We start from the raw sequence: 27,642 nt of genomic DNA, 5'->3' as shown, positions 1-27,642 counted from the left end.
CCTCCCCCACTAAAGGCTAAGAAGGCAACACTGACATTGGAGGAAACATTGAAGAAGGTTTGTTCTAGCTCTGCCACAAGTCACTTTCTGTGAACCCCATCCCCGGTACTCGAACATCCCTCTTTTTGAAGTCCCCTCCCCCAAAGCAAGGAAACAAGATCAAAACAAAAAGGCCGCGAGGCTGGGCAAGCCGATGCCTCCATGACAGATCTGTCGCGCGTCCTGCCGGGATTTCCGACGGCCCAGTATGCCGGGCTCTTGCCTGCGCTGGAGAAGAATCAGGTGACCACCGCCGAGCTGCTCACCGTCGACATCGCAGACTTGGGCAAGCGCACCAAATTGCCCCTGCTGGATCTCAAACGGATGTGCAATGCCGTCTTGGAGGCTCTCCATCTTGATCTGGGCGTCTCGGAGAAGCAGCCGGGACGACCCAGCGCCCTGAAGCAGACCGCCTCCGACCTTGCCCAGCGCTGGAGCACCATCAGCACCCTCGATGAGTCTCTCGATCAAGCCCTGGGCGGAGGTGTCCCGACAGGCTATGTCACGGAAATCGTGGGCGAGAGCGGGGCCGGGAAAACGCAGTTTCTGCTGACGATGCTTCTCGCCGTCCAGCTTCCACCGCCGCATGGGCTAGGCCGGCCCGCTCTCTACATATCTACCGAGGCACCCCTTTCCACAAAACGACTGGCGCAGATGTTGAAGAGCAACCCCTTCTTCAAAGACCTGGACATGAAACCCACCTTGGACCGTATCATGAGCACCGCCACCCCGGATCTCGAATCGCAAGAACATATCCTGCAGTACCAGGTCCCCGTCCAGGTCGAGCGCCACAATGTCGGCCTCATCGTCCTGGACTCGGTCGCTGCCAACTACCGCGCCGAGTACGAGCGCGGCGGCAGCCTCGGCTCTAACATGGCCGCGCGCTCCGCCGACCTCATCCGCATGGGCCAGCTCCTGCACGACCTGGCGCGCCGCCACAACCTCGCCGTCGTCGTCGCCAACCAGGTCATGGACCGCATTCCGTCCTCCCACAGCTCCAACAACAGCGGGACCCCGGGTATCTTCGCCATTAAGAGCAGCGTCGCTACCCCCAAGTCTCCGCCCCTTGCTGCTGCCCCTCCTTCCGCCGCCAACGCCCAGATGCCCCAGGACAGCCCGCTCACCTCGCGCTCGCGCGGGCCCTGGCAGCCGCCGCCAGGCGCCGAGCCTACAAGTAGCCTCGCCGACATGGTGGGCGTGCGGTCGAGCATGCCGGAGCCGCCGCCCGAGGACCCGCCCGCGCCCGCGTCCTTACTGCTCGACCACCAGAACCGCTGGGTCACGGGCTGGGGCGACGACCCCTACGCGGACCCCAACCACTTCAAGACGCCCACGCTGGGCCTCGTCTGGTCCACCCAGGTCGCCGCCCGCGTCGCGCTGCTGAAGCGGCCCATCTACGGCCGCAAGGACGTCGTCGAGGACGAGGAGACGGGCGGCGTCGTGCTGCGCCACTGGCGCCGCTGGATGAAGGTCGTCTTCGCGCCGCACGTGCCCGGCACCGGACAGGGGCTCGATGGGGCTGTCGAGTTTGAGGTCAATATGGGCGGGCTGAAGAGTATGGAGAAGGATAAGAGGAAGGAGTAGATAGATAGTCATGGACTAAGAAACCAAATGTCCAGCTTCCTCAAACCCCAGATGAGACGCCCTTGCCAACCTGGCCCTAATCCGTTGAATTGTTTTTCTTGGTGTCAATTTATTGCGACATAACCTTGACAACCTGTGAATGAAAAGATAAACGCGGCGCGCATACCCTCTGATAGCGTTTCCAGCGGTATCTTCAGTGCCATACCAGACCTCCTGATAGCGCCACGGCATCACCCAGCGGTGAACCAAATTCGCTCTCTCGACATGCGATCGGCTGTGCAGGGGTTCCAGAATCAATAGCCCAACACAAGAATGACAACTCATGGCCCGGCAGCTCAGTGCCATGGGGAGCAGATGGATCGCAAATGCTTATCTGATTGTAAACCAGGATAGCATAAGATCGTGGGCCGACAGCTGCGGCTGTACTATTAGCTGTCACCGGCTACCCCCTCAACAGCCATCCAAGTGGCAGAAAGAGCACCGCAATGGGATTAAGATAGACATTTGCATAATATGTCATAATTGGCTCGCAAATTGAGTAATCTACATACATAACAAAGACAAACGCCATGCCATTATGCCACAGCTGCCGTCCTACCCAAACGCCTAGAGATGCAACGCTCCTATATTCCCTGTCCACTGTACTGTCCCTAATTGGTCGGATGTGGGAATTCGTCCTCGAGCTGCAGACGGACTCCCACGTTCATGCTGATAAGCTCCTGGATGAGCAGCTTGGCGGCGTACGGCATGGTCATCTTAGCCACTTCCCGGCTGGTCCGGCAGGTGCTGCAGTAGCCGCGGTAACCGAACAGGCCGCACTTCTGGCAAATGTCCACGTCGGCACCATCCGACGAAATCATCAGCCGCTCGAGCAGGAGCTGCGAGGCGCCGTAGGCGATCAGGCAATCACGCTCCATTTCGCCGAGACGCAGACCACCATCGCGGGAACGACCTTCGGTCGGCTGGCGCGTCAGGATGGCGCGAGGACCTCGGGACCGAGAGTGCATCTTGTCCTGCACCATATGCTTCAGTCGCTGGTAGTAGATGGGTCCGTTGAAGATGTAAGCCTGGAGCGGCTCGCCAGTGATTCCCGATGTGAAATAATCCTTGCCCTCCCACGAGAAACCGGCCTCGACCAAATTGCGGCTCATCTCTTCCAGTGGATGCGAACGGAAGGCATCGCCATACCCGAAGTCCTTCCGGCCCCTGACAATGGAGGCCTTGCCTGTGAGACATTCGAGAAGCTTGCCGACTGTCATACGGGACGGGAAACCGTGAGGGTTCATGATAATATCGGGGACCAAGCCCGTATCAGAAAATGGCATGTCCTCCTGGTCAACTATAATACCAACAACACCTTTCTGTCCGTGACGAGATGAGAACTTATCGCCAAGCTCGGGTCGTCTTGTCTGTCTTGTCTGGATCTTGATCAACTGGGTGTCCTTATCAGTCTGCGTCACCATGACCTTGTCGATATAGGCAGGGTCATGAAGCTTGTACGAAACGGGGCTCTCCTTGTACTCGTCACTTCTCCTCTCCGCTCCAACACCTGGGTTCGTCTCAACGGGAGTCTCTTTCTTTAGCATGACGTTGCCCGACTCTACCCTCCAGCCAACATCGGCTACTCCGTCCTTAGAGAGAGCAATGTGTTTCCCGTTGGCTTGTGACGGGTCTCTGTCACCAATTCTTTCGCGGCTGCCGTTGTTGTACTTTTGCAACTCAGTGCTGTACTTCCTGAAGACCTGGCATCGTCCAAAGCCGCGATCGCACGATGCCTTGTTCAAGACAAGGGCATCTTCAATATCGTAACCGGAGAAGGACATGACAACAACAGTGGCGTTGTGACCTGCTGGAAGCTTGTCGTAGTGGATAAGTTCAATGGTTTTCGAGATGACCATTGGGCGCTGAGGGTACACGAGTGTATATAGTAAAGTGTCGATACGGTTGAACTGGTTATAAGCAATGGCTCCAATGGCTTGCTTACCCATAGCACACTGGTAAGTGTTTCGAGGGGACTGGTTGTGATGCGGGAAGGGAATCAAACCGGCCACGGCTCCGAGAATGGTGAACGGCTCGATTTCCACATGCGTATGAGCTTTCGTAATGTCCTTCTCGTACAGAGCTACCAGGGCATCGTTCTCTTCGTTGACATCGAGGTATTCAACGATACCCCGTGTAAGGAAATCATCGAACGTAACTTTACCGGCTTGCAGGAGCCTCAGATGACTTGCTTGAATCTTTGCCTTTCCATTCTTCACAATAATGTAAGGACGGCAGATTCGACCTTCGTCTGTGGCAATATGCACCGCAGCAAGGTTGTTGTTAACGTTGATGCTCACGAAGGGCGAAACCCAGCCTCGGCGGCGCATAGTCCGGAACTTGTTTGCGAACTGTTTAGGGAATCGTGTCATGGCGAAAGGTGTACCGTTAATGTAGATAACATAAGCACCAGGAGCATGCATCTCGGCGCCAGAGAAACAGCGCAACGGCTCGATGCTAGCGTCGAGCGTGAACACCCATCGCTTAACCGGTTCCTCCTCAATATTGGTAGTGATATGCGTCATGAGAGCCAAGTTCTTGACCAGACCACAGGCCTCTCCTTCAGGAGTATCTGATGTGCACAGCATGCCCCATTGAGAGGGTTGAAGTGCTCGAGGTCCGGAAACTTTCCGAGTCTTTTCGAACTGACTGCTGATTCGCGTCATCATTCCAAGTGCACTGATATAACTGAGACGGCTCAACACGTGCGTGACACCAGCTCTTTCCATCTTGAATCGCTTGACACTCCAGTTGCCCGTTTGGATCGCACGGTTCATGCCCTCAGTGATATGTCGACCATTGGCCATGATGGGTCCTAAGGGATCGTAACTGGCCCTGTTATTCTTCTTCAAGACGTTGTCTGCGGCGAATTTCAGGTCCGTGAGGTACTTCTTGAATAAATCTTCGAACAAGAGAGAAAGCATTTGTCCTGCCAACTCCAAACGCTTGTTGCCGACGAAATCTCTGTCGTCCACGAGCTTGGGGTTGTAGTATGCCATAAGCACACGCCGCGTCATGAGCGCGACGTATACGGCTTTTGGATAGAAGTCCAGACCCTCTACAGGGATATGAGCAATAATGATATTCGCTAAGGCGTCCAATCCCTCTTCCACATGGCTTCTGCGTGCCTGAGGTGCTCCGGCTCCAGGCTTACCCCTTCCACCCATCTTCGTCCGCGCTCCGATGTAATCGAGAGCTTGCTGTTGAGTGAAAACGCCCACTTTGGAAGCCTCCTCGAAGTTGACAACAAAGTCATCCTGGAACCTGCCATCGGAGCCGGCAACGAGTTGCATGATCTCGAAATCTGACAAACCTCCCAGAGCCTTGAGGATAATAATGATGGGAACAGGCTCGACAAGAACGTTGTGGTTCAGGACAAGCCGGTCCTTCCGGAGAATAACATACGTCTTCGATTTACGCTCATGGGTAGAACTTGTGACTGAGGCCTGGATGATGTTGTTCTTCTCATCTGCTTCAACGATGACTCTGTTCTTGCTGAGCTGTTCTTGCACGAGAATCACCTTTTCTGTGCCTCCGACGATGAAGTAGCCGCCCGGATCCAGTGGGCACTCGTTCAAGCGCTCCATCTCGGCATTGTTGGCGCCATAGAGATAGCATTTGTTGCTTCGAAGCATGACAGGAATCCGGCACAGCTCCAAGTTTCTCTGGATAACCCGTTTCTTCTCACGGAAGAAAGCAACATCGACAAGGACCTTGGCAGAATAGGTCATATCTCGTAGCCGGCACTCCATGGGGCTGATCTCATTCTTTGGCTGGGGCCCCTCATTGTAGCCTGGACGATCAGGCTTGGTGACGCGAATGTCGAGGAACTCGATGAAAAATGACGAGTTGGCATCGCTCCTGACGGTACGGTTGGCCTTAAGAATTTCCTTGATCTCATGGTCGACGAAGAAGTTGTAGGAGTCGATATGCTGCTTCACCAGACCCTTGACCTTCAAGAATGCAGGCAAAAGCTGCATCTTGTCATCGACGGTCGAGATGGGGTCGGTGAGCTTCTTGCCATTGTAGAATGGCTCCAGCAGAGCCTCAAATCCATCGTCGACGTGCGGCATCTTGAGTGCTGGTGAGGTGATCACTCATACCTGATTGACTGATTGCCTGCTTGGATTTTTTTCGGCATTAAAAATCTCGAGGCTAAATAAAGATGACTCCGTCGTTGGCCACCAATTGGTAGCTTAGCCATCGTCGTCGAAAGGTGGGGGCTCCTACAGGGGGCTCCTGTCAAGGGCAAGGGGCCTAGGTACCCCAGAATCTCAAGTGTCAGCTGCATCAGATAACAGACAAGCATTTAATTTCAGAAGCTTTCACAAGAGTGAGTTCGGAATTACTGTAATGCATTAAAACAACCCACTCTTTGGTTATGCAACATATGGACTTGCTGGCATGTCCTTATTATTTAGAAGTACTTCATACGGCTTGACGACTGCCCCTCCAAAAATAAGCTCTTTCTCTATCCGTCAAGCTTGCGCACGGATCAACGCGATAAAGGCGCCATCGATAAGAAACCTACTTACAGATGGATGGCAACGTCGACCCCCTGTAAGGTAGACCGAACGATGGCTCGAATCCAAGCCCACGACGCAATGTGCATGGGAGCGATGAGCACGAAAGCCTACTATGACCGAAAACATTCGTCTATGTTTTTCAACGTCGGAGACAGAGTGCTGTTGAGACTCCATAAGGGATACACCATTCCTAAAGCCGCCATCGTGGGGAGAAAACACGGCCAACAGTACGCTGGGCCAGGTATCACATATGTGAAATCATTTATTGATGGTTCTACTAGAATAATATGCCTCAATTCCTCTTTACGTGTCGTCGGATTTCCGTCTTCGGCTTGAGCAGTGACGGTGCCTACATGCAGGTAACTTACCTAGTTAATAAATGGGATAACTTGGTTGGCAATGGGACAGTTGGCGAGCAGCGGGATAACTGGCTAGCAATAGGATAGCTACATACCGGACAATGGGATAATTGGCCATGGTAGGAAACATACCTGTCATATCTGACCACTACGGGATCCCTGGCACCCATGTAGAGCGCACTAGATAGAGAAGTTGGTAATAACCTGCGGTACCTTTCATCATAAGAGAATGCTCGTAAAGGCTACCAGAGTAACTGCGGAACACATCTCTTACAGATATATGAGAGTACCTGATCTAATACCACTACAACTTGGACGAGTGGGCATCATGTTGGCGACATAGGTGTGTAAAGCTGTGTATGGAACCTATCTGATCCAAATCCGATGTGTACGACATTGAAACGCGCCGCCTGCTTGAATCATTCCAGCTCTATCCCCGACATTTGGAACCTATCATCAACTCAGGACTTCAATCATAAGTATGGTAGCATTTCGACCAACCAAGGATCTCTCGTCAGAACCGAAGTTTTTTGTACTGTGCAGTCAGTCTTCGTGACGCCAACCCGATCTCATATGAACAGTATCCGTGTAAGCCTGATACCCGCCCCAAAGCGCCCATTCGGCTCTATCGATGGAATTACCATTGGTTCCATGAGTATTTTTGTTACATAGCTAATGTGGTGTCTATCTGCTGGTTCGTGTGTTTCTGCGCTTCCCATGAGCGTAGTCTGAGGCCTGCGAGCAATGCCCTTACGATGATTACCAGTACCACCAACACCACCAAGCTACGTAGACACGCACCATATATTGCCATACCCCACTGGTCTTAAACTATATGTAGTATTGCATAGTTGCCCGGTTTCGCAGCAGAGGACTCCTCACGAGGCTCTTTGGTCTGGATGAGGAGCATCACGAATTGGCGTGGCATGTGATTCGTCACTTTCGACATGTAAGAACGGTCTATACCATGGATAGTCACTAATAAGATATCACTTAAGCTCAATAATAAATAATATAAGGTATTATTCCACAAGATATGTAATTTACTTATAGGAATTCATTTCTTACTATTATACCCTTATGAAAGAGTAGCTGGGTATTATATATTAGCTAGGAAAGGGCCTCATTTAGTATATAATTCCCAACTGTATAATACCGACTCGCATACGTAAGCTGTCTATAGGGATCCAGCAATCACCATGTATGTACGAGAACCCCATCATATGTACAAGGCCAAATCGAGCAATGCAGTCGAAGCCCTAACGCCTCCCTGCCTGCAGGCAGCACCGTTTCCATGCCACACTGCTGGATCCATATCCAACAATAAGTCCTGCAGGTGCAAAAAATTTGTGGTGTTGGAAACGCACGTTTGCCCACCCATTGAATGGGGACTCTCAGCGTTGAGTGCCCCCAGCGCTAGAGATCCACGGGTGCTGGGCTCCGTGCCATGCTGGCTGCTCGATCGGAATACCCACCTAGTTTACAGATGTATGTACAAGTATGTACTCCGTACGTCCTCACTTGTTCACGAGCCGGTCGGCGTGGATACCCCCCTTTCACCGAACACGGTTCCTCGATCGTCTACTTTCGTCGCATCGAGTATATATGTATGTATGCAGCATGATGTGCCCGCCGTGCCGGCAGCCTGCCCGTACGTCACAACTGAGGATGAGTCATACATATATAGTAGGATAGACGCCCTCTGAGCTGGCAATCCATGCGATGCAGGAGATCACATATAAAGCATCCCCAAGCGAGTGCAATACATACCCTATACATTCCAGAACCGTATAGAATCGACGACTTGCCCTGCAGCTAGTCGTCATATCTCAACACGCTGCATGAGGAGGTAAGGGAAAGAGGGGGCGGGGAGCGGAGCGGATACCGTGGACTGAGCAATTCAGGGTCTCGACTCACTGCACGCTTGTTGATCGTGGGCAGGTTTTTTTTTTTTGGTTTTTTTTTTGGTTTTTTTTTGGTTTTTTTTTTTGGTTTTTTTTTTGCCAATCTAACGAAAAGGCATGCAAGAAGTCGGGCGACTCAAGGCTAGTACCAGAGGTAGTACATTCGTTCTGCATCCGAGTCGAGCAGCAGCAGTACGCAACACGCCTTCCCCATGCTCTCTCTCTCTACGTCGACGGCGATGCCCCGCCTCCGGCATGCATTGATATGCGCTGCAAGCCACTGTTGCTCGTTCCCAGTCCCCATGCAATAGAATTGCATCCAGCGTATAGTATGTGCGACATCTGGCAGGACAAGGCAAAGTGAAGACGACGATGCAAGGCAGAGAAAGGTGTCTGATTCGGGCAAAAAGTCGGTGAATGGGGAAAGGGATCCGAAAGACATGACTTCCTTGTGATTACCAATTGCCACTGATTGATGAAACCTGCAGGCTGAGAGTGCCGCGAAAGCCTTGCCGCCGACGATGAGGGGCTCTAGTTCGACCTCTCCGCCATATGGAGTATACGAAGTGGTATTTCTCTTTTTCCTTCTTTTTTCCTCGTCGTTTAGGCTAACGATCATCCGATCACTGACAGATACGTAGATCCCAAGCCTAGCTAGCCGTAGCGTGTAGACAAAGTGAATGTGGAACACCTCGACCAAGTATAGCGATTACATAGCGCGAACGGCTACTTCCACCTAAACTTCTGTCAAACACCACGTTTCTATCAACGATGCATAAAGTGTCAAAGGTAAATTCCCCGTGGTGGCGTTAAGAATCAACGGCCATCTCAATGGTCATCGTCGGAAGATGGTGGAGTTGTGCTAGTTGACGTAGCAAGTAGCGGTGGTGAAGCGAAAAAGGAAGCAAGGTCAGACCTAGCACCGACCGAGGTGGTGATATTTCATACGAGTGAGCCGCCGCATCTCGAATCTGTGCATGTATTTACCACCATCGCAGCCGCGCTAAGCCATTTGACTTCGAAGCGGTATCTCGGCTCGACGCGAAACTTTGGGGCGGCCGAAGGACCCTTTGAGAGGTCCCGCTAGCCCACATGGAGCGCAATTGTGGCATGGAAATTGAGATGATGTTGTTGCTGCCGCCGGTCGTCGAGCGGGAAATCGTCCGGTCAAGCGAGCGACCATCCATTATCCGTTACCCATGACACACGATTATCCCGGCCGCCCTGGGATGCTAGGCTGGGCTAGCGGTAGCTGCCCCTCGTTTCGGTTTCTAGGCTGGCTCTGGAAATGAGAATGAGATGATGATCTTTCCTCTGGCTGCCTTTCCAAATGACGTCCTCAAGCGGATAACGGAATTCAGACCATCTGGCACTCTGTTACCCCCCCCTGCCAATTTATATTTCTTTTTACTAATTCAGTTCTTTTCTTCTTCTTCTTGTAAGCATCCCTATGCTTAGCCTAGATCTGTGCTCTGTGTCGGAGGAAATGCCTGCTCGTAGATCTACCACATGGTAATTCCTGTTGGCTGTAGCCGCTCTTTCGACGGGATTAATGCCAATCAGCATGCATTCTGCTATCCCAGAAGGAAAAGAGAAGCATCCAACGTACCTGAGATGCCGAGCCGAGACCTTACCTTAGGCAACAGAGTATATAACATGTGTAGACGCCCACTCAATACCCCCATTCGAGTTAGAGCGAAGAGGTCCAGTCGGCCTACGACGTACGGACGGCCCCTCCTTCGCAAACGACGTTCCAAGCAGGGGTGACATGCTGTCCAACCACAGCATTTCATGCCTACATCTCCGTACTCTTGCATGGCATCTTTGTGGGGTCAAGGGCCTTTTTTGTTGCAGTGACCTGACATTAGAAGATGCTGACAGCAGGAGTAATCTTGCATAGAAGGAGGTTTCGGGCCCTCTCCTCTCCCCTTCAGCCCCTCCTCGGCGCGAAAGGTGCTGTTGCACTTGGTTCTGGTCCGGCACTAACTAATCAAGATGTTGCCGATGATCTTCCTTGATCAGCCTCTGTGTCGGCCCAGATGGACAGAAATAGCCGTATCAAAACCAAACGAGGTTGATCAATGTAAGTCATGGATGGGGTCACTTGCGTTATCCCGTCTTTGTTAATTCCTAGGGTCCCCGCACTAGTTTGTTGCGGATTGTCACCTGGGCCGCGAATCGGCCAAGGCGTAGGAGGTAGTGGGAAGCCCACAGTTCGGACCAGTCCCGTCTCGCTGCTAGATCGTTGCTCACCGCTTCGTCTCTGGGTATTTTTTCTCTGCCTGGTAGCTAGCTCATTGTGCTGGTGTTGTTGAGGGGGCGTGAAGGCTGCCGGCATCCCATGGGTTTGAACTGTGGAGTTTCGTCCTGACTTTTGAGACCGTTGGGCATGACTGCAAAGAAAACAAAGAAGAGAAAGAAAAAACAGTCACTCGTGATTGGAGATGAGTCGATGGTTCAGCACTGTGCAAGTAAACCGGTATACAATGTACTCGATTTGATGTATACGACGTCGTATACACTTATCTATATCTGTAAGGGAGGTCAAATTAGGCTATCTACATACACCTACAGTACTACAGTATATGTAGGCATTCTTCGTAAACCGTCACATAGATAATGTAGGCTCCGACCAGGCGACAGCAGTGAGACTCTTTTCGCCTCTAATTGTCTCATCAAGATCCGTGACTGGCGGAGGACTAGTTGAATGCTAGGTAAGGGTAGTTTGGCTGATAGTCTGAGAAACACCCGACGGCTTTACCAGTCATCTGGTTCTTAGGTTCGGTGTTGCCAAAGTCAAATCGAAGCCTGCCTGGCCTTGAGCAGAGATGACTTGAGCTTATTATTCAGGACATGTTCCACATCCGCACGCTGAGGTGTAAAACGACGTGACTGAGAAGGGGACCGAATCGATAAAGATCGAGGAACCCCTCCACAAACTAATACATCCAGTCTGTCTCTATCTAAAGTCGACGGTGTACGTATGTAACGTCCGGCAAGGGTTCAATACTTGCGCGCGCGCGATCTGGCAGGCTCTCTTTCTCTCCCGCTCTCTTCTTCTGGAGTCGCCTCTGGAGGTTCGTGTGTGTGTGCGGTGTTTAGACCCAGGTCCACGAGCCAGGATCGGGAAGCTAACGAGCCACCTTCCAACCTGTGCTGTGGCCCCCCAAGTCCCAGTCCAGTCCCATCGGCTCCCCGACAGGGGTCAATTTCTGGGTTACTCTTGTTCCTGCTTCAACCCCCCCCCCCCCAAAGGCCAAAAGAAGCACCACCACCACCACCACCAGCGGTTTGATCTTGGTCTGGCTTTCGTTTCGCTTCGCAACTTTGCTCTCTTTCTCGTCCACAACTCACATTCATTTTGTTGGTCAATCTTCTTGCTGTCGCTCCCTGTGCAGGGAAGCGTTTTTGTTGCTATAGTTCCTCATTCTCATCATCCAAGGTAAGCCAGAAATTCCCCGTCTCGTCTCGTCTGGCCTTCGTTAGTCCGCCCGGAACCTCTGCCTCCACCTCCAGTCATCCAGTCACCTTGGCGACGGTTGACTCGTCTTGTGTGTGTGCGCGTGCGATTGAGGCATCACTGAGGTTGGGCGCACAAGAAAACAGAGGAGATATATTTGCCTTAGCGATCAATGTAAAAGAAGCCCAGCGCAAGTCTTTTGTCGTTGCGCCTCAATCTGTTCTGTCGCTTCAGAGGCAGAGTATCGTCCCTGTTGTTGTGGTTGTTCCTGTCGAGGACACACAAGACTACTTACTTGTCGCGCCGCCTGTCTTTGGTTGTGTCTGACTTGAGTCTCTGATGACCAACGAACAAACTGCTGACCACCAATTCGCGATCGTGCAGTTTATAGAACGGCGACAGCCCTGTCCAACTCTGTACGAAAACCCGATTGTTGTAACAACAGTACGAAAACGATAAAACCCCACAAGAATGATGGACGATTACCGATTCCGCGCCCAGCAGCAGCAGCAGCAGCAGCAGTCGCCCCGGAACGAAGCGACAATGAACTCGCTTATGTCTCCGCCGAGGAATGGCGCCCGCATGCCTCAGCAGCATGTAACGAGCCAAGATCATCGCACGTCGTTGCCCCGTAGGTTCACTACCGACTCGGGGCGTGTACCAACACTGTCCTCCATAAATACCCAGCGCCCTCCTGAGCCTCAGGAATATCCCACTGCTGTGAGTGCGACCCTGCTCCCCCGCCGGACATCTCCGTTACTGTCTAGCCCTGCTGGGTTGTCTTCCGAGGATGTCTCAATATTGAAATATATGTCTTGCGCTTGTGGAACTCGTGGCTGACTTTCTGCTCACCAAGACCCAGTATAAAGCTCAGTTGGTATGGCACCCTGCCTTTGAAGTTCGCATTGCCTGTTTCCCGGCCAAGCTTGCTAGAGCTTCTGACCTGCGTACTTGGGATTGATTCGCTTTCTGTGGCGCAAGAGCATTGCTGACTGTATGTTGCAGCTGGAGAAGAAGAAGCTTGAATATGAGAAGATCTTGGAGCAGAGGCGGCGCTTCGAAGCCGAGATGCAGAAACTTGCTGCGCAACAGCGACTAGAGGAGATGGAGTTGTTACGGATGCAGGAAGATCTGGGCCGCGGTGCTTTGGCAGGCCACTTGTCCGAGCCGACGACACCACCGGAGTATCGCGAAACCTCTGCTGGATTCCCCACCATGTTCTCTCGTCCGAACAGATATTCGACTTCGAGCCTGGTCTCTCCGCAAACAATGTTCAACCAACGTGGCAGGTCCGGTTCCCAGCTGACTTCGCCCCAATCCTCGGTCATGCCATCTCGTTTTGGCTTCGATGATCAGATTCCTTCCAGATCAGTCCCAGGATCTCGGCGCAACAGTGACGACGATGAGAAGGAAGAGGCTCTTCGTCAGGACCCTACCAGCCACCGATCCACGAATGCGTATGTATTGTACTTGTTCCCCATTCGAATGCGTCTTGTTTGTTCTTTAAACGTCTTGTCGTTCTTGTGGTTTGTGCCTGGTTGATATACTTGAACCTATCAAGGTCATCCGTTACCTTCATGAATTCGAGTGAATCACCCAATTGTCATCTCCTGCCCAGTTGATGTTGGACAAACCTCTGCGTCACATTGAATACCAAGCCTCATGAACATGTCTAGTGCATGAACCTAGGCCTTCATTTCTATCATCCCCTTCTCCTTCCACCGCATTCACACATACCCCGTTTCCTTATCCATGAAGTGAGGACTCATCTCCGGAAGCTGAGATCAGTCAACAATTGGTTGTACAAGATCTTCTTTTTCCTGCAACTTGAAGCTCGATTTCTGCGGTTGAACGTGGCAAGGACATATTCTATTATCTATCAGGTAACCCCAGTCTCTGCACATCAAGTCCCCCAAACTACCTCCTACCTCGATCAACTTAAGTTGCCTTGGGGAAAGTTTTGGCATGCGCAAGCATATCGGGGCTTCCACTATCAAAGCATTCAGAATACCTTCCTTTCGTTGATTTCTAAGTCGAAATACAACTCATAAAAAGTACTGTCATTTGTCCTGCACTTTGACTTTCTTTACTACATGGTAGTATCGAATGTTGTATTCACAGGCTTGGGCCAACACTCCTTCCTCTAACAAAGTTCGGCGATACCTAACCATCCCCTACTTATGTCCTGCTGAACCTGTTTTGTCCACGCGACAGCAACTTGGTCTTGCCCTTTCTCGCCGTCTTCCTTTGGCATCTACAACTTGCCACCTGTTATCACTGCTTGTTTCCTTTTGCTGACCGTCATGGACAGGCTCAACCGGTACTCAATGCCTGTTACGAGAAGAGGTAATCTCTACGACAACATCGACCAAACCAACGCCGCAGGCTTTCTCTTCCGAGACGACGATTCCGGAATGGAGCCTACTTACACAGCTGTCGATACTGGCGACAACGGCTTCCCGAAGCTGTACACACAGAAGCCAAACCCCAACCGAGTAAGTACCATGTGCCTCAAATGTGTAGTTGCCTATTTTCTCATTGTGTTCGACGCTCCCCCGCCTGAGTTGAGGCTTTGGACGCGCTGTGAATAGCGCGTTTGTTGATTGTGTGCTGGGGGACAATGCTTTGTTCACTACACCAAACCAACATCTTCGTCTCCTCTTTTCCCAAATTCCCAATAAGCCAGAAGAAAAACAATCAGCTCCTCACTCGCATCCAAATCCCTCCGCTGCCTTACTTCATTCTCAACATAGTTGGCCTCTCTGGCACAAAATTTGCAAAAGCCATTTTGGGACTTGCGATTTGCAACATTATCTACTCTCCCTTCCATCTGCCCATTTCCACTGACTAATTGTCACTACACACAGCTTTCGGCCTCTTCTGTTGCTGTCGATCTCTCTGCACTTGAGTCCGCCAACGGTTGGAACAAGATGCCTTCTACGCACCGACACCAGCAGAGCTTGTCACAGCTCAACTCCTCCCAGATGAATCCCACTGATAATGGTCAGGGCGGAGAGGCTTCTGATGCTAAGAGCATTGGTGCTCGGTCTGGTTTCCGCCATTCGCTTGATCTGAAGAACCACAACAACATGGATATGGGCTACTACAAAGACGCTGTCGCTGAGGCCACGGCTTCTTCTGCCGCCCCTCTCATGTCGCCTCCCGCAGCACAGGTTCTGACTACGCCTCCCAAACTGCAAACCTCGTTTTCTGCAAACAATATCCCTACTGTCAAGAACCCGTCATCTGCGGTTACGCCTGGATTTAATAGTAACAACGCACATGCTCAGCAGCATTACCACAACCACAATATCAGTATCGGCCGCATCCCAGCGAGCGCTGCTTACAACAAACGCCACAGTCGTGAGCTTTCTGGCGACAGTGGTCACATTGCGGTCACTCAGTCTGCTACCTTCCCGTCGATTGGATCGGCTCTTCATGCCAATGCACCATCGTTTGGACCTCCTGCAACTCAGGCCCAAATGCAGGCAACCCCATCAGCTGGTCCTGTCTCTTCTCCGGGTTCTTCTATGAGCTCTTATCCTTCGTTCTTCCCAGGCGGATACAACCCCACCAGCCCTAATGGTCCCAACGGCCATAACGGTCCCCATGGTTCCAACGGTCCCCATGGTTCCAACGGTCCCCATGGTTCCAACGGTCCTCATGGTCCCCATGGCCCCAACGGCCCCAACGGCCCCAATGGTCCTGGCTACAACATGAACATGCTCACGATGGGCATGAACAACATGAATATGAACGGATACCCGGCCCAGGCGTATACTGGCTATGCTCCTATGTACCAGCCTGGTCCTGCCAACACTCGTGACTCGCAACAGCGTGTCATTAATCAGCGTCGTGCTGTGGACACTGAAGGCAAGTACCTCATCTGTCCTTTTTGAATCTACTCAACTAACAATTTACAGCCATGTCCCGCTTCAACAACCTGACGCTCGATGACCTCGTCGGTGATATCTTCACTTTGTGCAAAGATCAGCATGGCTGCCGCTTCCTTCAGAAGCAGCTGGAGAACCGGAACCCGACTGAGATCCGCCAGATCTGGCGGGAGACCAGTCCTCATGTCACCGAGCTGATGATGGACCCTTTCGGCAACTATCTCTGCCAGAAACTCTTGGAGTACTGCACTGATGATGAGCGCACTACCCTCATCCAGAATGCATCTGCACAGATGGTTCGCATTGCCCTGAACCAGCACGGAACTCGAGCTCTTCAGAAGATGATCGAGTTTGTCTCGATCCCTGAGCATGTGCAGATCATTGTCAATGCTCTTCGCTACCAGGTTGTTGACCTCATCCAAGACCTGAACGGTAACCATGTGATTCAGAAGTGTCTTAACAAGCTCTCTGCGGAAGATGCCCAGTTCATTTTTGATGCTGTTGGCAACCATTGCATCGATGTTGGCACTCACCGTCATGGCTGCTGCGTTCTTCAGCGCTGCATCGATCATGCTTCTGGCGACCAGAAGAGTTGGCTCATCGCACGCATCACCGACAATGCCCTCCGCCTCGTACAAGATCCGTTCGGTAACTACGTGGTTCAGTATATCATCGACCTCAACGAGCCAGCTTTCACCGAGCCCCTTGCCCGTCAGTTCGGTACTAAGATTGGCATGCTTTCCCGACACAAGTTCAGCTCTAATGTCATCGAGAAATGCCTGCGCTGCGCATCGGAGCCTTCGCGGGACAATATGTGCTCGGAGATGCTGAACCCGGGAGAGATGGAGAAGATGTTGCGGGATTCCTATGGCAATTACGTGGTACAGACTGCCCTTGAACATGCCACTCCTCAAATGAAGCACCAGCTTGTCGAGTCGATCCGTCCTATTCTGCCTGGTATTCGATCTACGCCCTACGGCCGCCGCCTGCAGGCCAAGATCCAGGCCCATGATGCCCGCAGCGCATCGAACCCAAGCAGCGGCCAGAACACGCCTGCCGACCAGACCTGTGGTCAGATCTCGCTTCGCGCTGCCCGTATCATGGGTAACAGCACTATGCCTTCCGGGGGTTACTCCAACGGTATGAATGGTGCTCGGGGCCAGGCTGGTTACCCTGCGAGCAGCACCATCACGGTGCCTCCCCCTCAGCCTCCTCGGCTGAACCAGGGCTTTACCCATCCAGGCGCTCCCATGCAACCTGGTAACGGCGATGGTCACTTCTTCTGAGGTCTTTTCTTTTGCGAATTGCCGCCACCCAGCTTGTAATGGTATGGTGCGAGGGACGAATGGGGGCGGCATGTATCCGGACGGCTCTTCCCGGCTGTCCTTGCGTTTTCTATTTGGCTTAGGCGAGACACGAACGAAATGTCTTCTACGAATCTGACGACTTTTCCTTGTTGTTCTTCTCCAGACGACACCCGAACTTAACCTGGCATTCGACTCTATCTCGACGCTTGACGTAGTTGACGAGCATTTCACTAGCACCCACCGTTCCCTGGGCTGCTCTGTACACTACACGCTCGTTGACGCCAAATTTATCATTCCTTGGATTTCTGCCGGTCTTGGATGAGGAACGTTCGTGACTTGGGGTAACCAAGAACGATATCAGCATCCATACCCAGATATCTCAAGGCCTGTATCCGTGTATCAGGATCGCGGGCGACAACACGCCCAGCATAGATTTTCCTAGCATCTTTTTCTTTTTCTTACATTGTCTTTTCTGGTTCGGATGTACTTGGCATTGCGATGATCTCCGAGACTCGACGTGCTCATGAACGTCATCACGATAGTTCACTACGACAAGGATTCGACGGCAATCATTGTGGTAGCTTGCCACTGTTATGCCAGCTGCCGCCGACAGCTTTATGGGCAGGCGAGGGAGATTCATTGCGCTTCTTCTCTTCTTCATTTCTGGGTGGCGTCAGTACGCTCTCCGGAACTTCGGCCATCAGCGATTCTCAACAAGCAAGCACCTTATCCCCCATGTTTACACCCTCAACCTACAGTATCCTCATGGCATTCGAGGAATGAGAGATACTGGATAGACACAACCCCGGGAGGATCCTTGTCAAACAAACACCTGGCTGAGCTCTCGTTAGCTCTCAGACAACGGGATACACAAGGGAAATGCGCAGAAACTTTTCGGGGAGGCAGAAAGCGATAACATATCCCCAAGATATATTCTCTCTTGTTGTTCACTACGGAAACTAGGGTCGCGATCCTTCCCTTTCTTTTCTTCTCCGGTGACGACCTGCACCATGAATTCACGGAACGAATGGGAGCATTTGGTTGTGACTCCCGATGAGGAATGTGCACATCAAATTGGGCAAAATGATCTTGAGCATTCAGAAAAAGATGCCATATTGCGTGTACTTTTGCAGATAGATTGCCCTAATAAAGGCTTGTGACACACAGCTTTGATTCAACCTGTTTCTGTGATATCTAATGAATGCATATAAACCACGTCGTAAGTCTGTAGGGGGGCATTACTTGAATACTAGATGGAGAAGAAAAGACCCAACACTGCTGGTAAGCACTACAACATCGAGCAACAATTCACATCAACGATCAGGCACGTGGTCACGGGCTCCAGAGCCCCTCCACACATGTATACAGAATAATAGGTGGAAGGGCGGTAGTGAACCAACCTTCTCTCACTACATATGTCCATGGCACACTAGCAAAATTGATCGATGGCTGCAGTCTTCACTGCTGAGTGATGAATGCTTGCATGCGTAAGTACTTAGTCGGTACGCCATTTCTCTCTTCGGTGTACTTACTTCGGTGTTTGTACATACTGAGGCTGTCCTGAACACTTGGATAGGAGATCGCTACTCATCCTCCACGGCTGCTTGCCTAAAGTACCTAAACCTGGGGATGATGCTATCGATATCCTTTAATCATAAGGAAAACCTGCCCGCGCCCCTGTCCCTGCCCTGGCCTCTCTCTACGCTTCAATAGGAATGATACGATACGAACACAACATAGAAAAGATGCTAGGTTAGCCTGTTTATTTTCCATCTTTCCCGATAAACGTAGACTCTATCCCGGGATGGAAAGGGCGAAGGCAGTAAGTAAAGAGTGGCTAGAAGACACCACCACAGGGGCCGAGGTGGCTCTGGTAAGGGGGGAAGGGGGAGAAAAAGCTAATACCTCCAAATGCAGCCCGTGTTCCCAGAAAACGCCAGCTTCGAGTTCATCTCCATCTTTATGGGGACGAGCGAAAAGTCACTGCTCGGAGGTACACGAGGTAGACGCCACTATGCGAAGAAGATGCGAGTCTGCAAGAGGCCGAGTCAACCAGCAAGCCCACGTATCATTGTTGTATACAAGCATAGTAAAAGGAAAGAAGGTTGTTTCGGTAGCTTCGGTATCACTCACAAGCCCTATACGTTGCGGCAGAGCCATCATGTCTGAGAACGAGGATAGAAAACGACATGGATTCAGAGTGTATTAGCGAATGATGCACACAACAGTACTACGCATGATAGAGAAACCCAAGAAGACTTCCACATGAAGGTGCGTATCAATCGAACAAGACAATAGAAGCTCACATGGGAAACGAAGAGAAGTAGCGGCTACTTGGGGATTTTTAGAATCTCATTATCATCGTCACAATACGCCATGTAGAAAACCCATTTTTGGTGCTGCTGATCAAATGCTTTTCGTCATTCTCAGCTACCTGATTTAGACCAGCCGAGCTTTTCCCCAGCCCGTTGTATGCCCAATGAACCGTTCCATGAAGCATAACCACGTTCCATCGCAAAACAAGGATGCCCAGATCAATCGCCCCCCTTTCACCAGGAGTGACGAGGCGTTTAACGGTATCGCCAGAGAGACAGGGTGTTGTGGCGCTTCCAGGTCTTTCTGCGGCCAGCCTTGGTCTTGTTGTAGCGGTGGCCCTTGTTGAGACCACGCGACTTCTTGCCGGTGGCGGTGAGACCACGAGCCTCGCGGTGCTTGTGGACGGGGTTGACGATCCAGTTGATGCGGGGATCTTGGCGGATGGCCTTGTGCTGGGGGTCGACCAGGATGATCTCGAAGTACTTGTAGGTCGAGTCCTGGTTGATCCAGTAGGAGTTGAGGACGCGCAAGTTGGCGCATCGGCGGCCGACACGCTCCTCGGCGGTGGCCTTCAGGGAGCGCTGGTACTTCAGCTGGTTAACACCCTGGTTGGTGGGCTTGCCTGTAGAGGGAATCAGCAACGAAGATCACACCACGAATACCAATGCGATATGGTTGGGACGAACCGTAAGTGGCACCCTTGGGCACGGGTCGCTTGCGACCACCACGTCGGACGCGGACGCGGTAGATGACATAGCCCTGCTTGGCCTTGTAGCCGAGACGGCGGGCCTTGTCGGGGCGCGAAGGGCGGGAAGCGCGGTGAATGACATTCAACTGACGGAGCTATATTGATGCAGTCTCAGCAAATGTTCAACGACTGTATAGCAAAGACACAGGTGTCCCGATCTATGGCCAGCCCACAAAAAGGCAAATGAAAATTTGCAGCTTCGGGGGCAGCGAGATGCGGGACAACACAGGCGTCCACATGATCATCCAGTGATCCATCCAATCGAAATGTCATTGAATGCATATGTTTGTTCGTGTGTGTGCCGTGTCGCGAGGTGTACTGGAGAAACGGTCGGTTGGGTGGTTTTCAACATACTTCCCAGCAGCGGACTCGGAGGAGGAATCGCAGGACATCCGACTGCTTCTTCTTCTGAAGCTCTTCGACGTACTTGAGGGCACCCATCTTGGCTGTTTTGTTATTTTCGTGTCAGCAGATGACAGCCAGCAATGGTTGATCAAGAGATGGAGGTGTCGGTCAGGAACATACCAGGTTGGAGATTGTGGCCTGCAAAATTGGATGGTCGTTTGTCGTTTTTGGGTTGTTCACAAGTGGGAAGAGAGATGGGAGGATTTCTCGAGAAAAAGCATACCAATTTCTCAATGGGGCACACAAATTGGGTTGTGGGTGAGAAAAATCAGGCTCTAGGCTCAGATTGGCTTAGCCTGGCTTATCAGCCGACTCGGGTGCACTTCCCCACTTTCCTTTAACCTTCACGATATTCTCGGTTCGAAGCACTTAGGTAATCAGCATCAGAACTACTGCACATACACTTCCGTGTAGGAAGGACATGGATATGCTCTCCCTGCCTCTTGATTACTGCTAATTGAAGTGTATTTACATAGTCCAGTTCAGTAGCCTGGGATAGCCAATAGACAGTTCACTTGCCAAACCCTCTTTCTCATTGGATCCTCCGTGAATCAGAGACCCCATCACGCTCAGCCGCGACATGTCCATCCGCATCAGCTGCCACAAGAGTGGACTTTACGAGGCTTCTGAAGTGCTCAAATTGTTCAAGTGCAGCTGGTCCCCAGCAGTCCTTGGACTTTGTCTGCTGACTGCCTTGGAACATACTCGCTGCCTTCTTCTCATGCTCGCCTGCCTCATCGTTGTTCAGGCCTGCCGGGGAAAAGGTTCCGGGGGCGAGGTAGTTCGCCGTAATCATCCCACCGTGTTCCCGTCCCTTGGCGAGCAGCTCCTTCACGTCTGACCGGTCCTTCTTCCATGTTGCCAAAATCGATGTGTCGACTGCCTTTGACTTTAGGGCCTCTTCGGTGGCTTTGTGCCATGCCAACAGACTAGTGCAGGATTCGAGGGCATCCTGAGCTTGCTGGAAGATATCATCTCCCTCCTTCCGTGAGTCCTCGAGTCGGAGGGAAGCGGCAATCTCGTAGGCGTTCTCGAGGATCGGCTCGGTCTCTGGTTCGCCAGGTTGGCTACATATCCAAGAGGTCAGACTGGGCCTTCGCTCGGAAGTGTTTGGTTCACTTACAGTGATGCAACTTGTCCCTCGAGAAATTCGTGACTCTTCTTCGTGCTCTTCCGAACGTTGGTGAATAATCGGTTTGCTTCCCTTCTGTAATACGTGTTTTCGTTCCCCTGAATCCGTTTAAACCAATCTGTCCATTCGGCCGCCTCCTTCGCCTTGTCCTCCTTGCTGCGAGGAAGTCAGTCGTGGCATCTTGTCCGTTGCCTGTCTATCACTTACGTTTTGGCTCCGAATTCGTTTTTGGGGCGCTTGGTAGAAGATCTTGGTTCGCTGAGACTACCCTGAGAAATTGCGAGTTCGTTGCCCCTCTCTGAAGATGGCAGTCAGTACGGTAGCCAAAGAGGGAGGAGGACGGGGGCAAACTGACCTTCGGGCTCACCCCCAGCAGACTTCCTCTTCGTTGCTCGTTTAGGTGGCATGGTTCATCGGCCGCACGGGTTTTAGCGTGATGAGATGATCTAATACCGGTCGGTATTGCAGAATATCAAGAACGCTCTGAAGAGGAGATAGGCAAGATGCGGATAAAACAAGCATGGAACTCTCTTCTATTGTGCCATGCAGTGCTTGTGAGGGATCCTTGCAATCGACCTCAACGAGATGGAGGATAGATCAATTGTGAAATGCCGCTTGCTTCCTGCCCACCCATCCGTGTTTACTTAAACTGTCAAAGTGTAGTAGGTAAGTGCAATATGTAAATTAGGAAGTCACGGCCACGCATTTGGAAAGGCAACGCACTTGCACACTCATTCGCGACTTCCCTACCCACCGACTTCAGCTTGCAGTGTACACATGTACCTTGGGCCCTGGCGTAATTAATCAATTCCTCATTGGGCCAACGGAGAACATCGTGTATTAAGCAGATCAGCAGTAGCGAATTGGGCTCTTAGACTGGCGGATTGATACCTGTGTTGTCGTCAAATTTGATAACTACTTCGATCAGATCCAAGTTGCGGTGAACACATACATGGGCTTTAATGATGAATACCTAGCCAATACTTCCTAGCCATCAATACCTTTCTACAATTTTGTATCTCACTATATGTATCGATGGCATCAAGACGAAACGAAACGACATTCTTGTAGAAAAAAGCTTTGATTATTCAGATTCCCCCAGAGAAACCACTGGTCGACCCATGTCATCAACTTTTCACTATCTGATTCCCTCCCTCTTGGTAGACTCCTTGAAAAGGAAAAAGAAGAAGAACAAAATCCATAGTGCAAAATGGGGGCCACTCCTCAGACGGATGCCTCAGACGGACGAAGGGGCAGATACCACCAACCTACCGGCACCACCAAAATAGAGAACGAATGAATAGAAACTTTGATCGTACAATGCTGAAAATCAACCTCCGGTACCCAAGCCAAGGAATGTGGAAACAAACATCCTCCTTCTCCTCCTCCTCTTCTTCCTTGCCCCTCCTCGAGATGAAACAATTACATCCGTGCTCGTGCAAAAGCCGCTCTGTCTATTCCTTTCCCTGCGCTGCAAATGAATTTTTGGATGAACCGTCTTATGCCATTTGTCGTTGACGTCGTGTAGCTACCGAAATCATCGCTGCCGTTTCGGAATCCTTTCTGAATCCGAGGGAACTGCAAAACAAAAAAACAAAAACGAAAAAAGAGTATTTTTCAAAGGCTCGTGAGAACAAGCCAAGCCATCGTTATGGCCGGTTCTGCAAGCAATATCGACATGCTCATGTTCTTTCTGAATCTGGAGCGAATATTCGTGTCGCCAGCCATGTGCTGCAACGCCGTTGTGTATGTATAAACGAGAAACCGTCAACGAAAATGACTAGCGGGAGTTCAAGGACAAGCTCTGGAAAGCACCAAGCCATTCGTTCTGGGGGCCAGACGAGGGGGTCTTGGAATCCTGAGCTGAAGGGGTACCATGCGGACTGGGGAACCGGCCCTGCATTGTCTGATAATCCGTGGTTAGGGGAAACCCGCTGGCATAAGCATCAATGCTGGGCATCATGCCACCAACATAACCGGCAGCGCCAGTCCTGCCCGTGCCGAAAGCACCATACGCGGAGTATGGGTATGCAGATGGCGGATAGGCGTTATTGGCCGCAATCCCACGATCCGAGGCGAACGGTTGACTGAATGCGGGTGGGAAGGACCGACTGGCGGGATTGCCACCTGCGTATGGGGCCTGCTGCTCTTGCTGCTGATTCGGTCGACGGTCGGCGTTTGATGAGGCATTCCCATTGCCAGCGCCTGCTCGGCCTAAGCCAACGGCGCCGGGACCAATACCGCTGGGTGCTTGAAGGCCAAGCGTGGGACTTGCGAATGACGCTGGGTTGATGGCTGACATCCAGATCCGTGTCTTGTAGATTTTGAACAAGTCCGTGACGAGGGAGTTGAAATTGATGTAAGCATCCGCAAAGTAATAGAATGTCAATTTTTTCCAGTCCCTGCTGCAAGTTAGAAAAGATGGGCAACAACTGTGACATGAGAGGTGGGAACTCACATTTGGAACTCCGCATCCAAGATCTCCATGTTAAGCCCATGCTCTTTGACCTTCTGCATACATACTCTTTTGGCCTTGGCTTCATTGCCTTCCTTTTCCCGAAGGTTGTGGATCTCGTGGCTCTGTGCAAGACGCTTGATGAGCTTTGGCTTGAGTTCCCCGGCACTGGGCTCTTGGAGATGATGCTGGCTTGGCGGGCCCATGCCGCCTATGGCGCTTCCTTGCATTCCGTTCGAAGCTGCCATCAGGCCTGCACCAGTTCCCTCTTGGGCAGCAGCGGCGTTCTGGGAGTACATCATCAGCCACTTGTAGTGCTCCTCCGCGTAATGTTCCTTAAGTTCCTTGGCCGTCTGCCAGTCAACCTCACTTCGATCAACAGTACCCAAGTCAGTGCCTCGGTCGGCCTCAACGATGACTAGGTCACCAGGTTTCACGGTCAACCCAGTGCCCTCCTGGATGTAGAAGACGTCTGCTCGGGAGCACTTGAACAAAACAATATAGAGGAGTTGATTGTGTCGTGGCTGGCTCATGCCATACATGCCCCGATGAGGCGAAGGGGGTCTGTTTCCATAGGCGGGAGACATGCCATATGGAGAGCCGTAGGGATTCCCATAGGCCGAAGATGCGATGGCCTGGTGGGCTCCAGGAACATGAGAACCGCCAGTGAAATAGGACGCTGTTGAGCCTCTTAGACGATGATCAATCGCAGAGTTAACGTAATTCAACGGTGACTTACCAGGACCAGCAGTATTATAAGCCGTCCCGTCATGGTAACCACCCATTTCATGTGCGTGTGCTGCATCTGGCGACGTTGCCTCGTACTGTGATGCTGCTTCCCCGATAGAACTGATTGACCCTTGGCGTGTTGGCATATCAGCGAACGAGTGTCGACGACTCTGCGGGATATCACCCAGTCCACCGAATCCAAGGGAGCTCTGCCAGAACGCCTTCTTCACATTCTCAAGTTTCCTGTTTTCGACCGGATACAGAGGGGATCGGTTGTTGTAGGCGTTGGCTCCGTATTCGCTCATACGCCGGCCCAGGGCTCGCTTGGATGCCGCCTCCGCATTTTCTTGAGACTCATCAAGCTCGTCTATGGCGTAATCCGATTCTTCAGGCACGGACTCGTGCACACTGTAGCCATTACCGAGTCCGTATGCGATCCCAGTGGATGCTCGAGGTCTCAGTCGAGAGTTCTGATACTGCTGCTGCTGTTGTTGTTGCTGCTGTTGTTGCTGCTGCTGTTGCTGCTGCTGCTGCTGCTGCTGTTGTTGTTGTTGTTGTTGTTGTTGCTGTTGCTGTTGCTGTTGTTGCTGCTGCTGCTGACGAAGCATGGCGTTCTCGCGTGCAAGCAACTCAATGGTCTTTGCCTCGGCAGATTGATGGTGTATCGCAAGAGCTGAACCACGAGGACTCTGTTGCTCGTCATCGTCATCCACCTCCTTTACTTTGCCTAGCATAGCACCCTCGCTCGACATCTCGCTAAGCATACTAGGCCGCGAAGGCCTGTGTTGCAGTCCCGGGTGGCCGATTGGCCGGCCGCCTCTGCCTACCAGGGAGGACGGGAGGGTTGGCGTGTTGGCATCTGGCTCAAGCTGGCCCACAGAGTAAGATTGAGAACGATACGTCTTTGGTGTTGGATGGAGCGGGATGGCGAAAGGAATTTGCGAGTTCGAAGTTTGGTCGGTCGGACCCGGTGAAGTCTGCCCAAGAGAACTGTCATTACCTCCAAACAAGCCTCCGCTGCCCATGCCGGGTGGCAGAGCTGACGTGGGCGACGGTAGAACCTCGCTAAGTCGTGAAGGTGGCTCCTTGCTACGATCGGTATTCCAAATACCAGTGCCCCAGGGGAAAGAAGATGTGCCCTGGTGGCTTCTTCCGACAGTATGCGCACCCCACCCGCCCATACTGGGGTCCGTCGATGGGGTACTGGGATGAGAAGCGGTTGGTGACATGGTGCTGCTGGCGAAGGATCCTTTTCTTGGCTGCGGCACAGTCGTCTGTGATGTGTTGTTCAGCCAAGAGGCGCGGCGGACTGGCTTCTGGTGTTGCATAGAAGCTTGCGGCAAATCCGTACGGTGAGGATCAACCTCGTCGTCCGAACTTGCCAAAGCCTCCGAGTCTGGGGTAGACCGGCGCACGTTGAGTTTATCCAGAAGAAGGGACTGATTACTCGGAGCTATAGCAGAGTAACCAACCTGCCCAGGCTTGGATCCCGGGCCGGATTTGTTGTTGGTGGAGCTCATATTATATACACAAGTAGAGCTCTCGGTGCAGAGGACAAAGCGTGTTTCGGACTTCTCCGGTCAATAAGTATACACCAAGGGACCTGTCTGGACCAGTCGACCACAGACGGGGGCAGTGAAAATAAACGAGGATGGCGAATTGGGGACTTCGTGTGGTCTCAAGTGCAGAGAGACGCCCAAAGTCAATTAGGTGACAATAATAGCAGGAATTGGCGTCTTGGTTGTAGTGTAGTGTATGCTTTTGGAGACCGTTGCGAAAGTATAATCTGAGCTTGGAGTCAGTTATGATGTCAGGGCGAAGAATAAAGGATCCGAAACAATCGCAAAACAAACGGGACAATTAGTGAAAGTGGTGCACCGTCCAAAGGACCGGGAGGGAGAGGGAATTCAATGTATGCGGTATTGTGAGCGCAGTGAAGAGCGTGTGAATATAAATGTTCCAGCGGACCCTGAAATGAGAGAGCTCTCCCGCAAAGCGTAGCAGCAACCCCACTATACCATAGGGATCCGCAGCCCCGTGAGAAACGGGTCCGTACATGGATCACACGAGATTAGATTAAAGTCGGGCCACCCAAACTCGGCCCATTCTGATGACAAGGAAATAGCTGATGCTGCACTCACCAATGCCTGAAGCCGCAACCAAAGGAAACGCCAAGTCTATGCAGAGGGTATCGCAGAAAGCCGTCTAAAGGTTGCAACTGAGGGATAGAAAGAACAATAAATGAAGATAAATAAGGGTCGAATGTCAACAATAGACAGAGATAGAGAGAGAGAGTCGATGGGTGTTATCCCACTACTGAATGCCGTCCAGAGGTCCTTGGGCGCCAGCCGGGACACAGTTTGGGTCGGATACGGAGTGGTGATATCGATTCTGGAGTTTAAAGCCTGAGAGCTTCGGGCGCATACTCTTTCTCTCGTCTGAGGTGTTACGCGCGTTGCGTTCCTTGGACCGGTTTTTCTTCTTCTCTTTCTGACTCCCTCCTAATCCAGGGTGTAGACAATATCTCTGTCTTTCTAGTGGAAAACCAGTCTAATTGCCTTCTCTTTGCTCTCTCTCGCGCGCTCTCGCAGTCTCTCTTTTCTCTCTTTGCCTTTTCTCGTGTGCCGGGGCGGGGGGACTGATCGTATTCTCTGCGCCCGTGATCTGTATGCGATTCCCGCCTAGTACGGTCTCGAGGAGTGATTGCAACAAAATAGAGCTACGCGCGGTTGTAGCTTCTGCCCAT

At 51.8% G+C, this 27,642-nt stretch overlaps 6 protein-coding genes across 6 annotated transcripts; 2 read left to right on the top strand and 4 right to left on the bottom strand.

The window, feature by feature from the left end:
- Positions 1 to 201: 201 nt before the first annotated feature.
- PG994_001268 (DNA repair protein RAD57) lies at positions 202 to 1,623 on the top strand (the record flags this gene model as incomplete). Its single annotated transcript, XM_066852677.1, has 1 exon — positions 202 to 1,623. One exon carries the CDS (start codon positions 202 to 204, stop codon positions 1,621 to 1,623), a length of 1,422 nt encoding a protein of 473 aa, XP_066720818.1.
- Positions 1,624 to 2,273: 650 nt separating this feature from the next.
- Positions 2,274 to 5,735, bottom strand: PG994_001267 (uncharacterized protein; the record flags this gene model as incomplete). The annotated part of the gene is made up of 1 exon (XM_066852676.1): positions 2,274 to 5,735. The coding sequence occupies one exon, from the start codon at positions 5,733 to 5,735 to the stop codon at positions 2,274 to 2,276; it is 3,462 nt and encodes a 1,153-aa protein (XP_066720817.1).
- Positions 5,736 to 12,382: 6,647 nt separating this feature from the next.
- PG994_001266 (uncharacterized protein) lies at positions 12,383 to 17,090 on the top strand (the record flags this gene model as incomplete). The annotated part of the gene is made up of 5 exons (XM_066852675.1): positions 12,383 to 12,631; positions 12,917 to 13,368; positions 14,223 to 14,406; positions 14,779 to 15,766; positions 15,835 to 17,090. The coding sequence occupies 5 exons, from the start codon at positions 12,383 to 12,385 to the stop codon at positions 17,088 to 17,090; spliced, it is 3,129 nt and encodes a 1,042-aa protein (XP_066720816.1).
- A 2,591-nt stretch (positions 17,091 to 19,681) lies between these two features.
- On the bottom strand, positions 19,682 to 20,616 carry PG994_001265 (60S ribosomal protein eL15; the record flags this gene model as incomplete). Its single annotated transcript, XM_066852674.1, has 3 exons — positions 19,682 to 20,049; positions 20,114 to 20,270; positions 20,530 to 20,616. The coding sequence occupies 3 exons, from the start codon at positions 20,614 to 20,616 to the stop codon at positions 19,682 to 19,684; spliced, it is 612 nt and encodes a 203-aa protein (XP_066720815.1).
- A 496-nt stretch (positions 20,617 to 21,112) lies between these two features.
- On the bottom strand, positions 21,113 to 22,119 carry PG994_001264 (uncharacterized protein; the record flags this gene model as incomplete). The annotated part of the gene is made up of 4 exons (XM_066852673.1): positions 21,113 to 21,647; positions 21,704 to 21,868; positions 21,920 to 22,010; positions 22,068 to 22,119. The coding sequence occupies 4 exons, from the start codon at positions 22,117 to 22,119 to the stop codon at positions 21,113 to 21,115; spliced, it is 843 nt and encodes a 280-aa protein (XP_066720814.1).
- A 1,373-nt stretch (positions 22,120 to 23,492) lies between these two features.
- On the bottom strand, positions 23,493 to 26,416 carry PG994_001263 (uncharacterized protein; the record flags this gene model as incomplete). The annotated part of the gene is made up of 3 exons (XM_066852672.1): positions 23,493 to 24,114; positions 24,171 to 24,846; positions 24,907 to 26,416. 3 exons carry the CDS (start codon positions 26,414 to 26,416, stop codon positions 23,493 to 23,495), a joined length of 2,808 nt encoding a protein of 935 aa, XP_066720813.1.
- Between the last annotated feature and the right edge of the window lie 1,226 nt (positions 26,417 to 27,642).

This window comes from Apiospora phragmitis (assembly GCF_038363925.1).
Source record: "Apiospora phragmitis strain CBS 135458 chromosome Unknown utg000002l:1.0-5516284.0:1.0-5523493.0, whole genome shotgun sequence".
Taxonomy (NCBI): Eukaryota; Fungi; Ascomycota; class Sordariomycetes; order Amphisphaeriales; family Apiosporaceae; genus Apiospora; species Apiospora phragmitis.
This window is presented reverse-complemented; position numbering and strand designations above follow the sequence as displayed.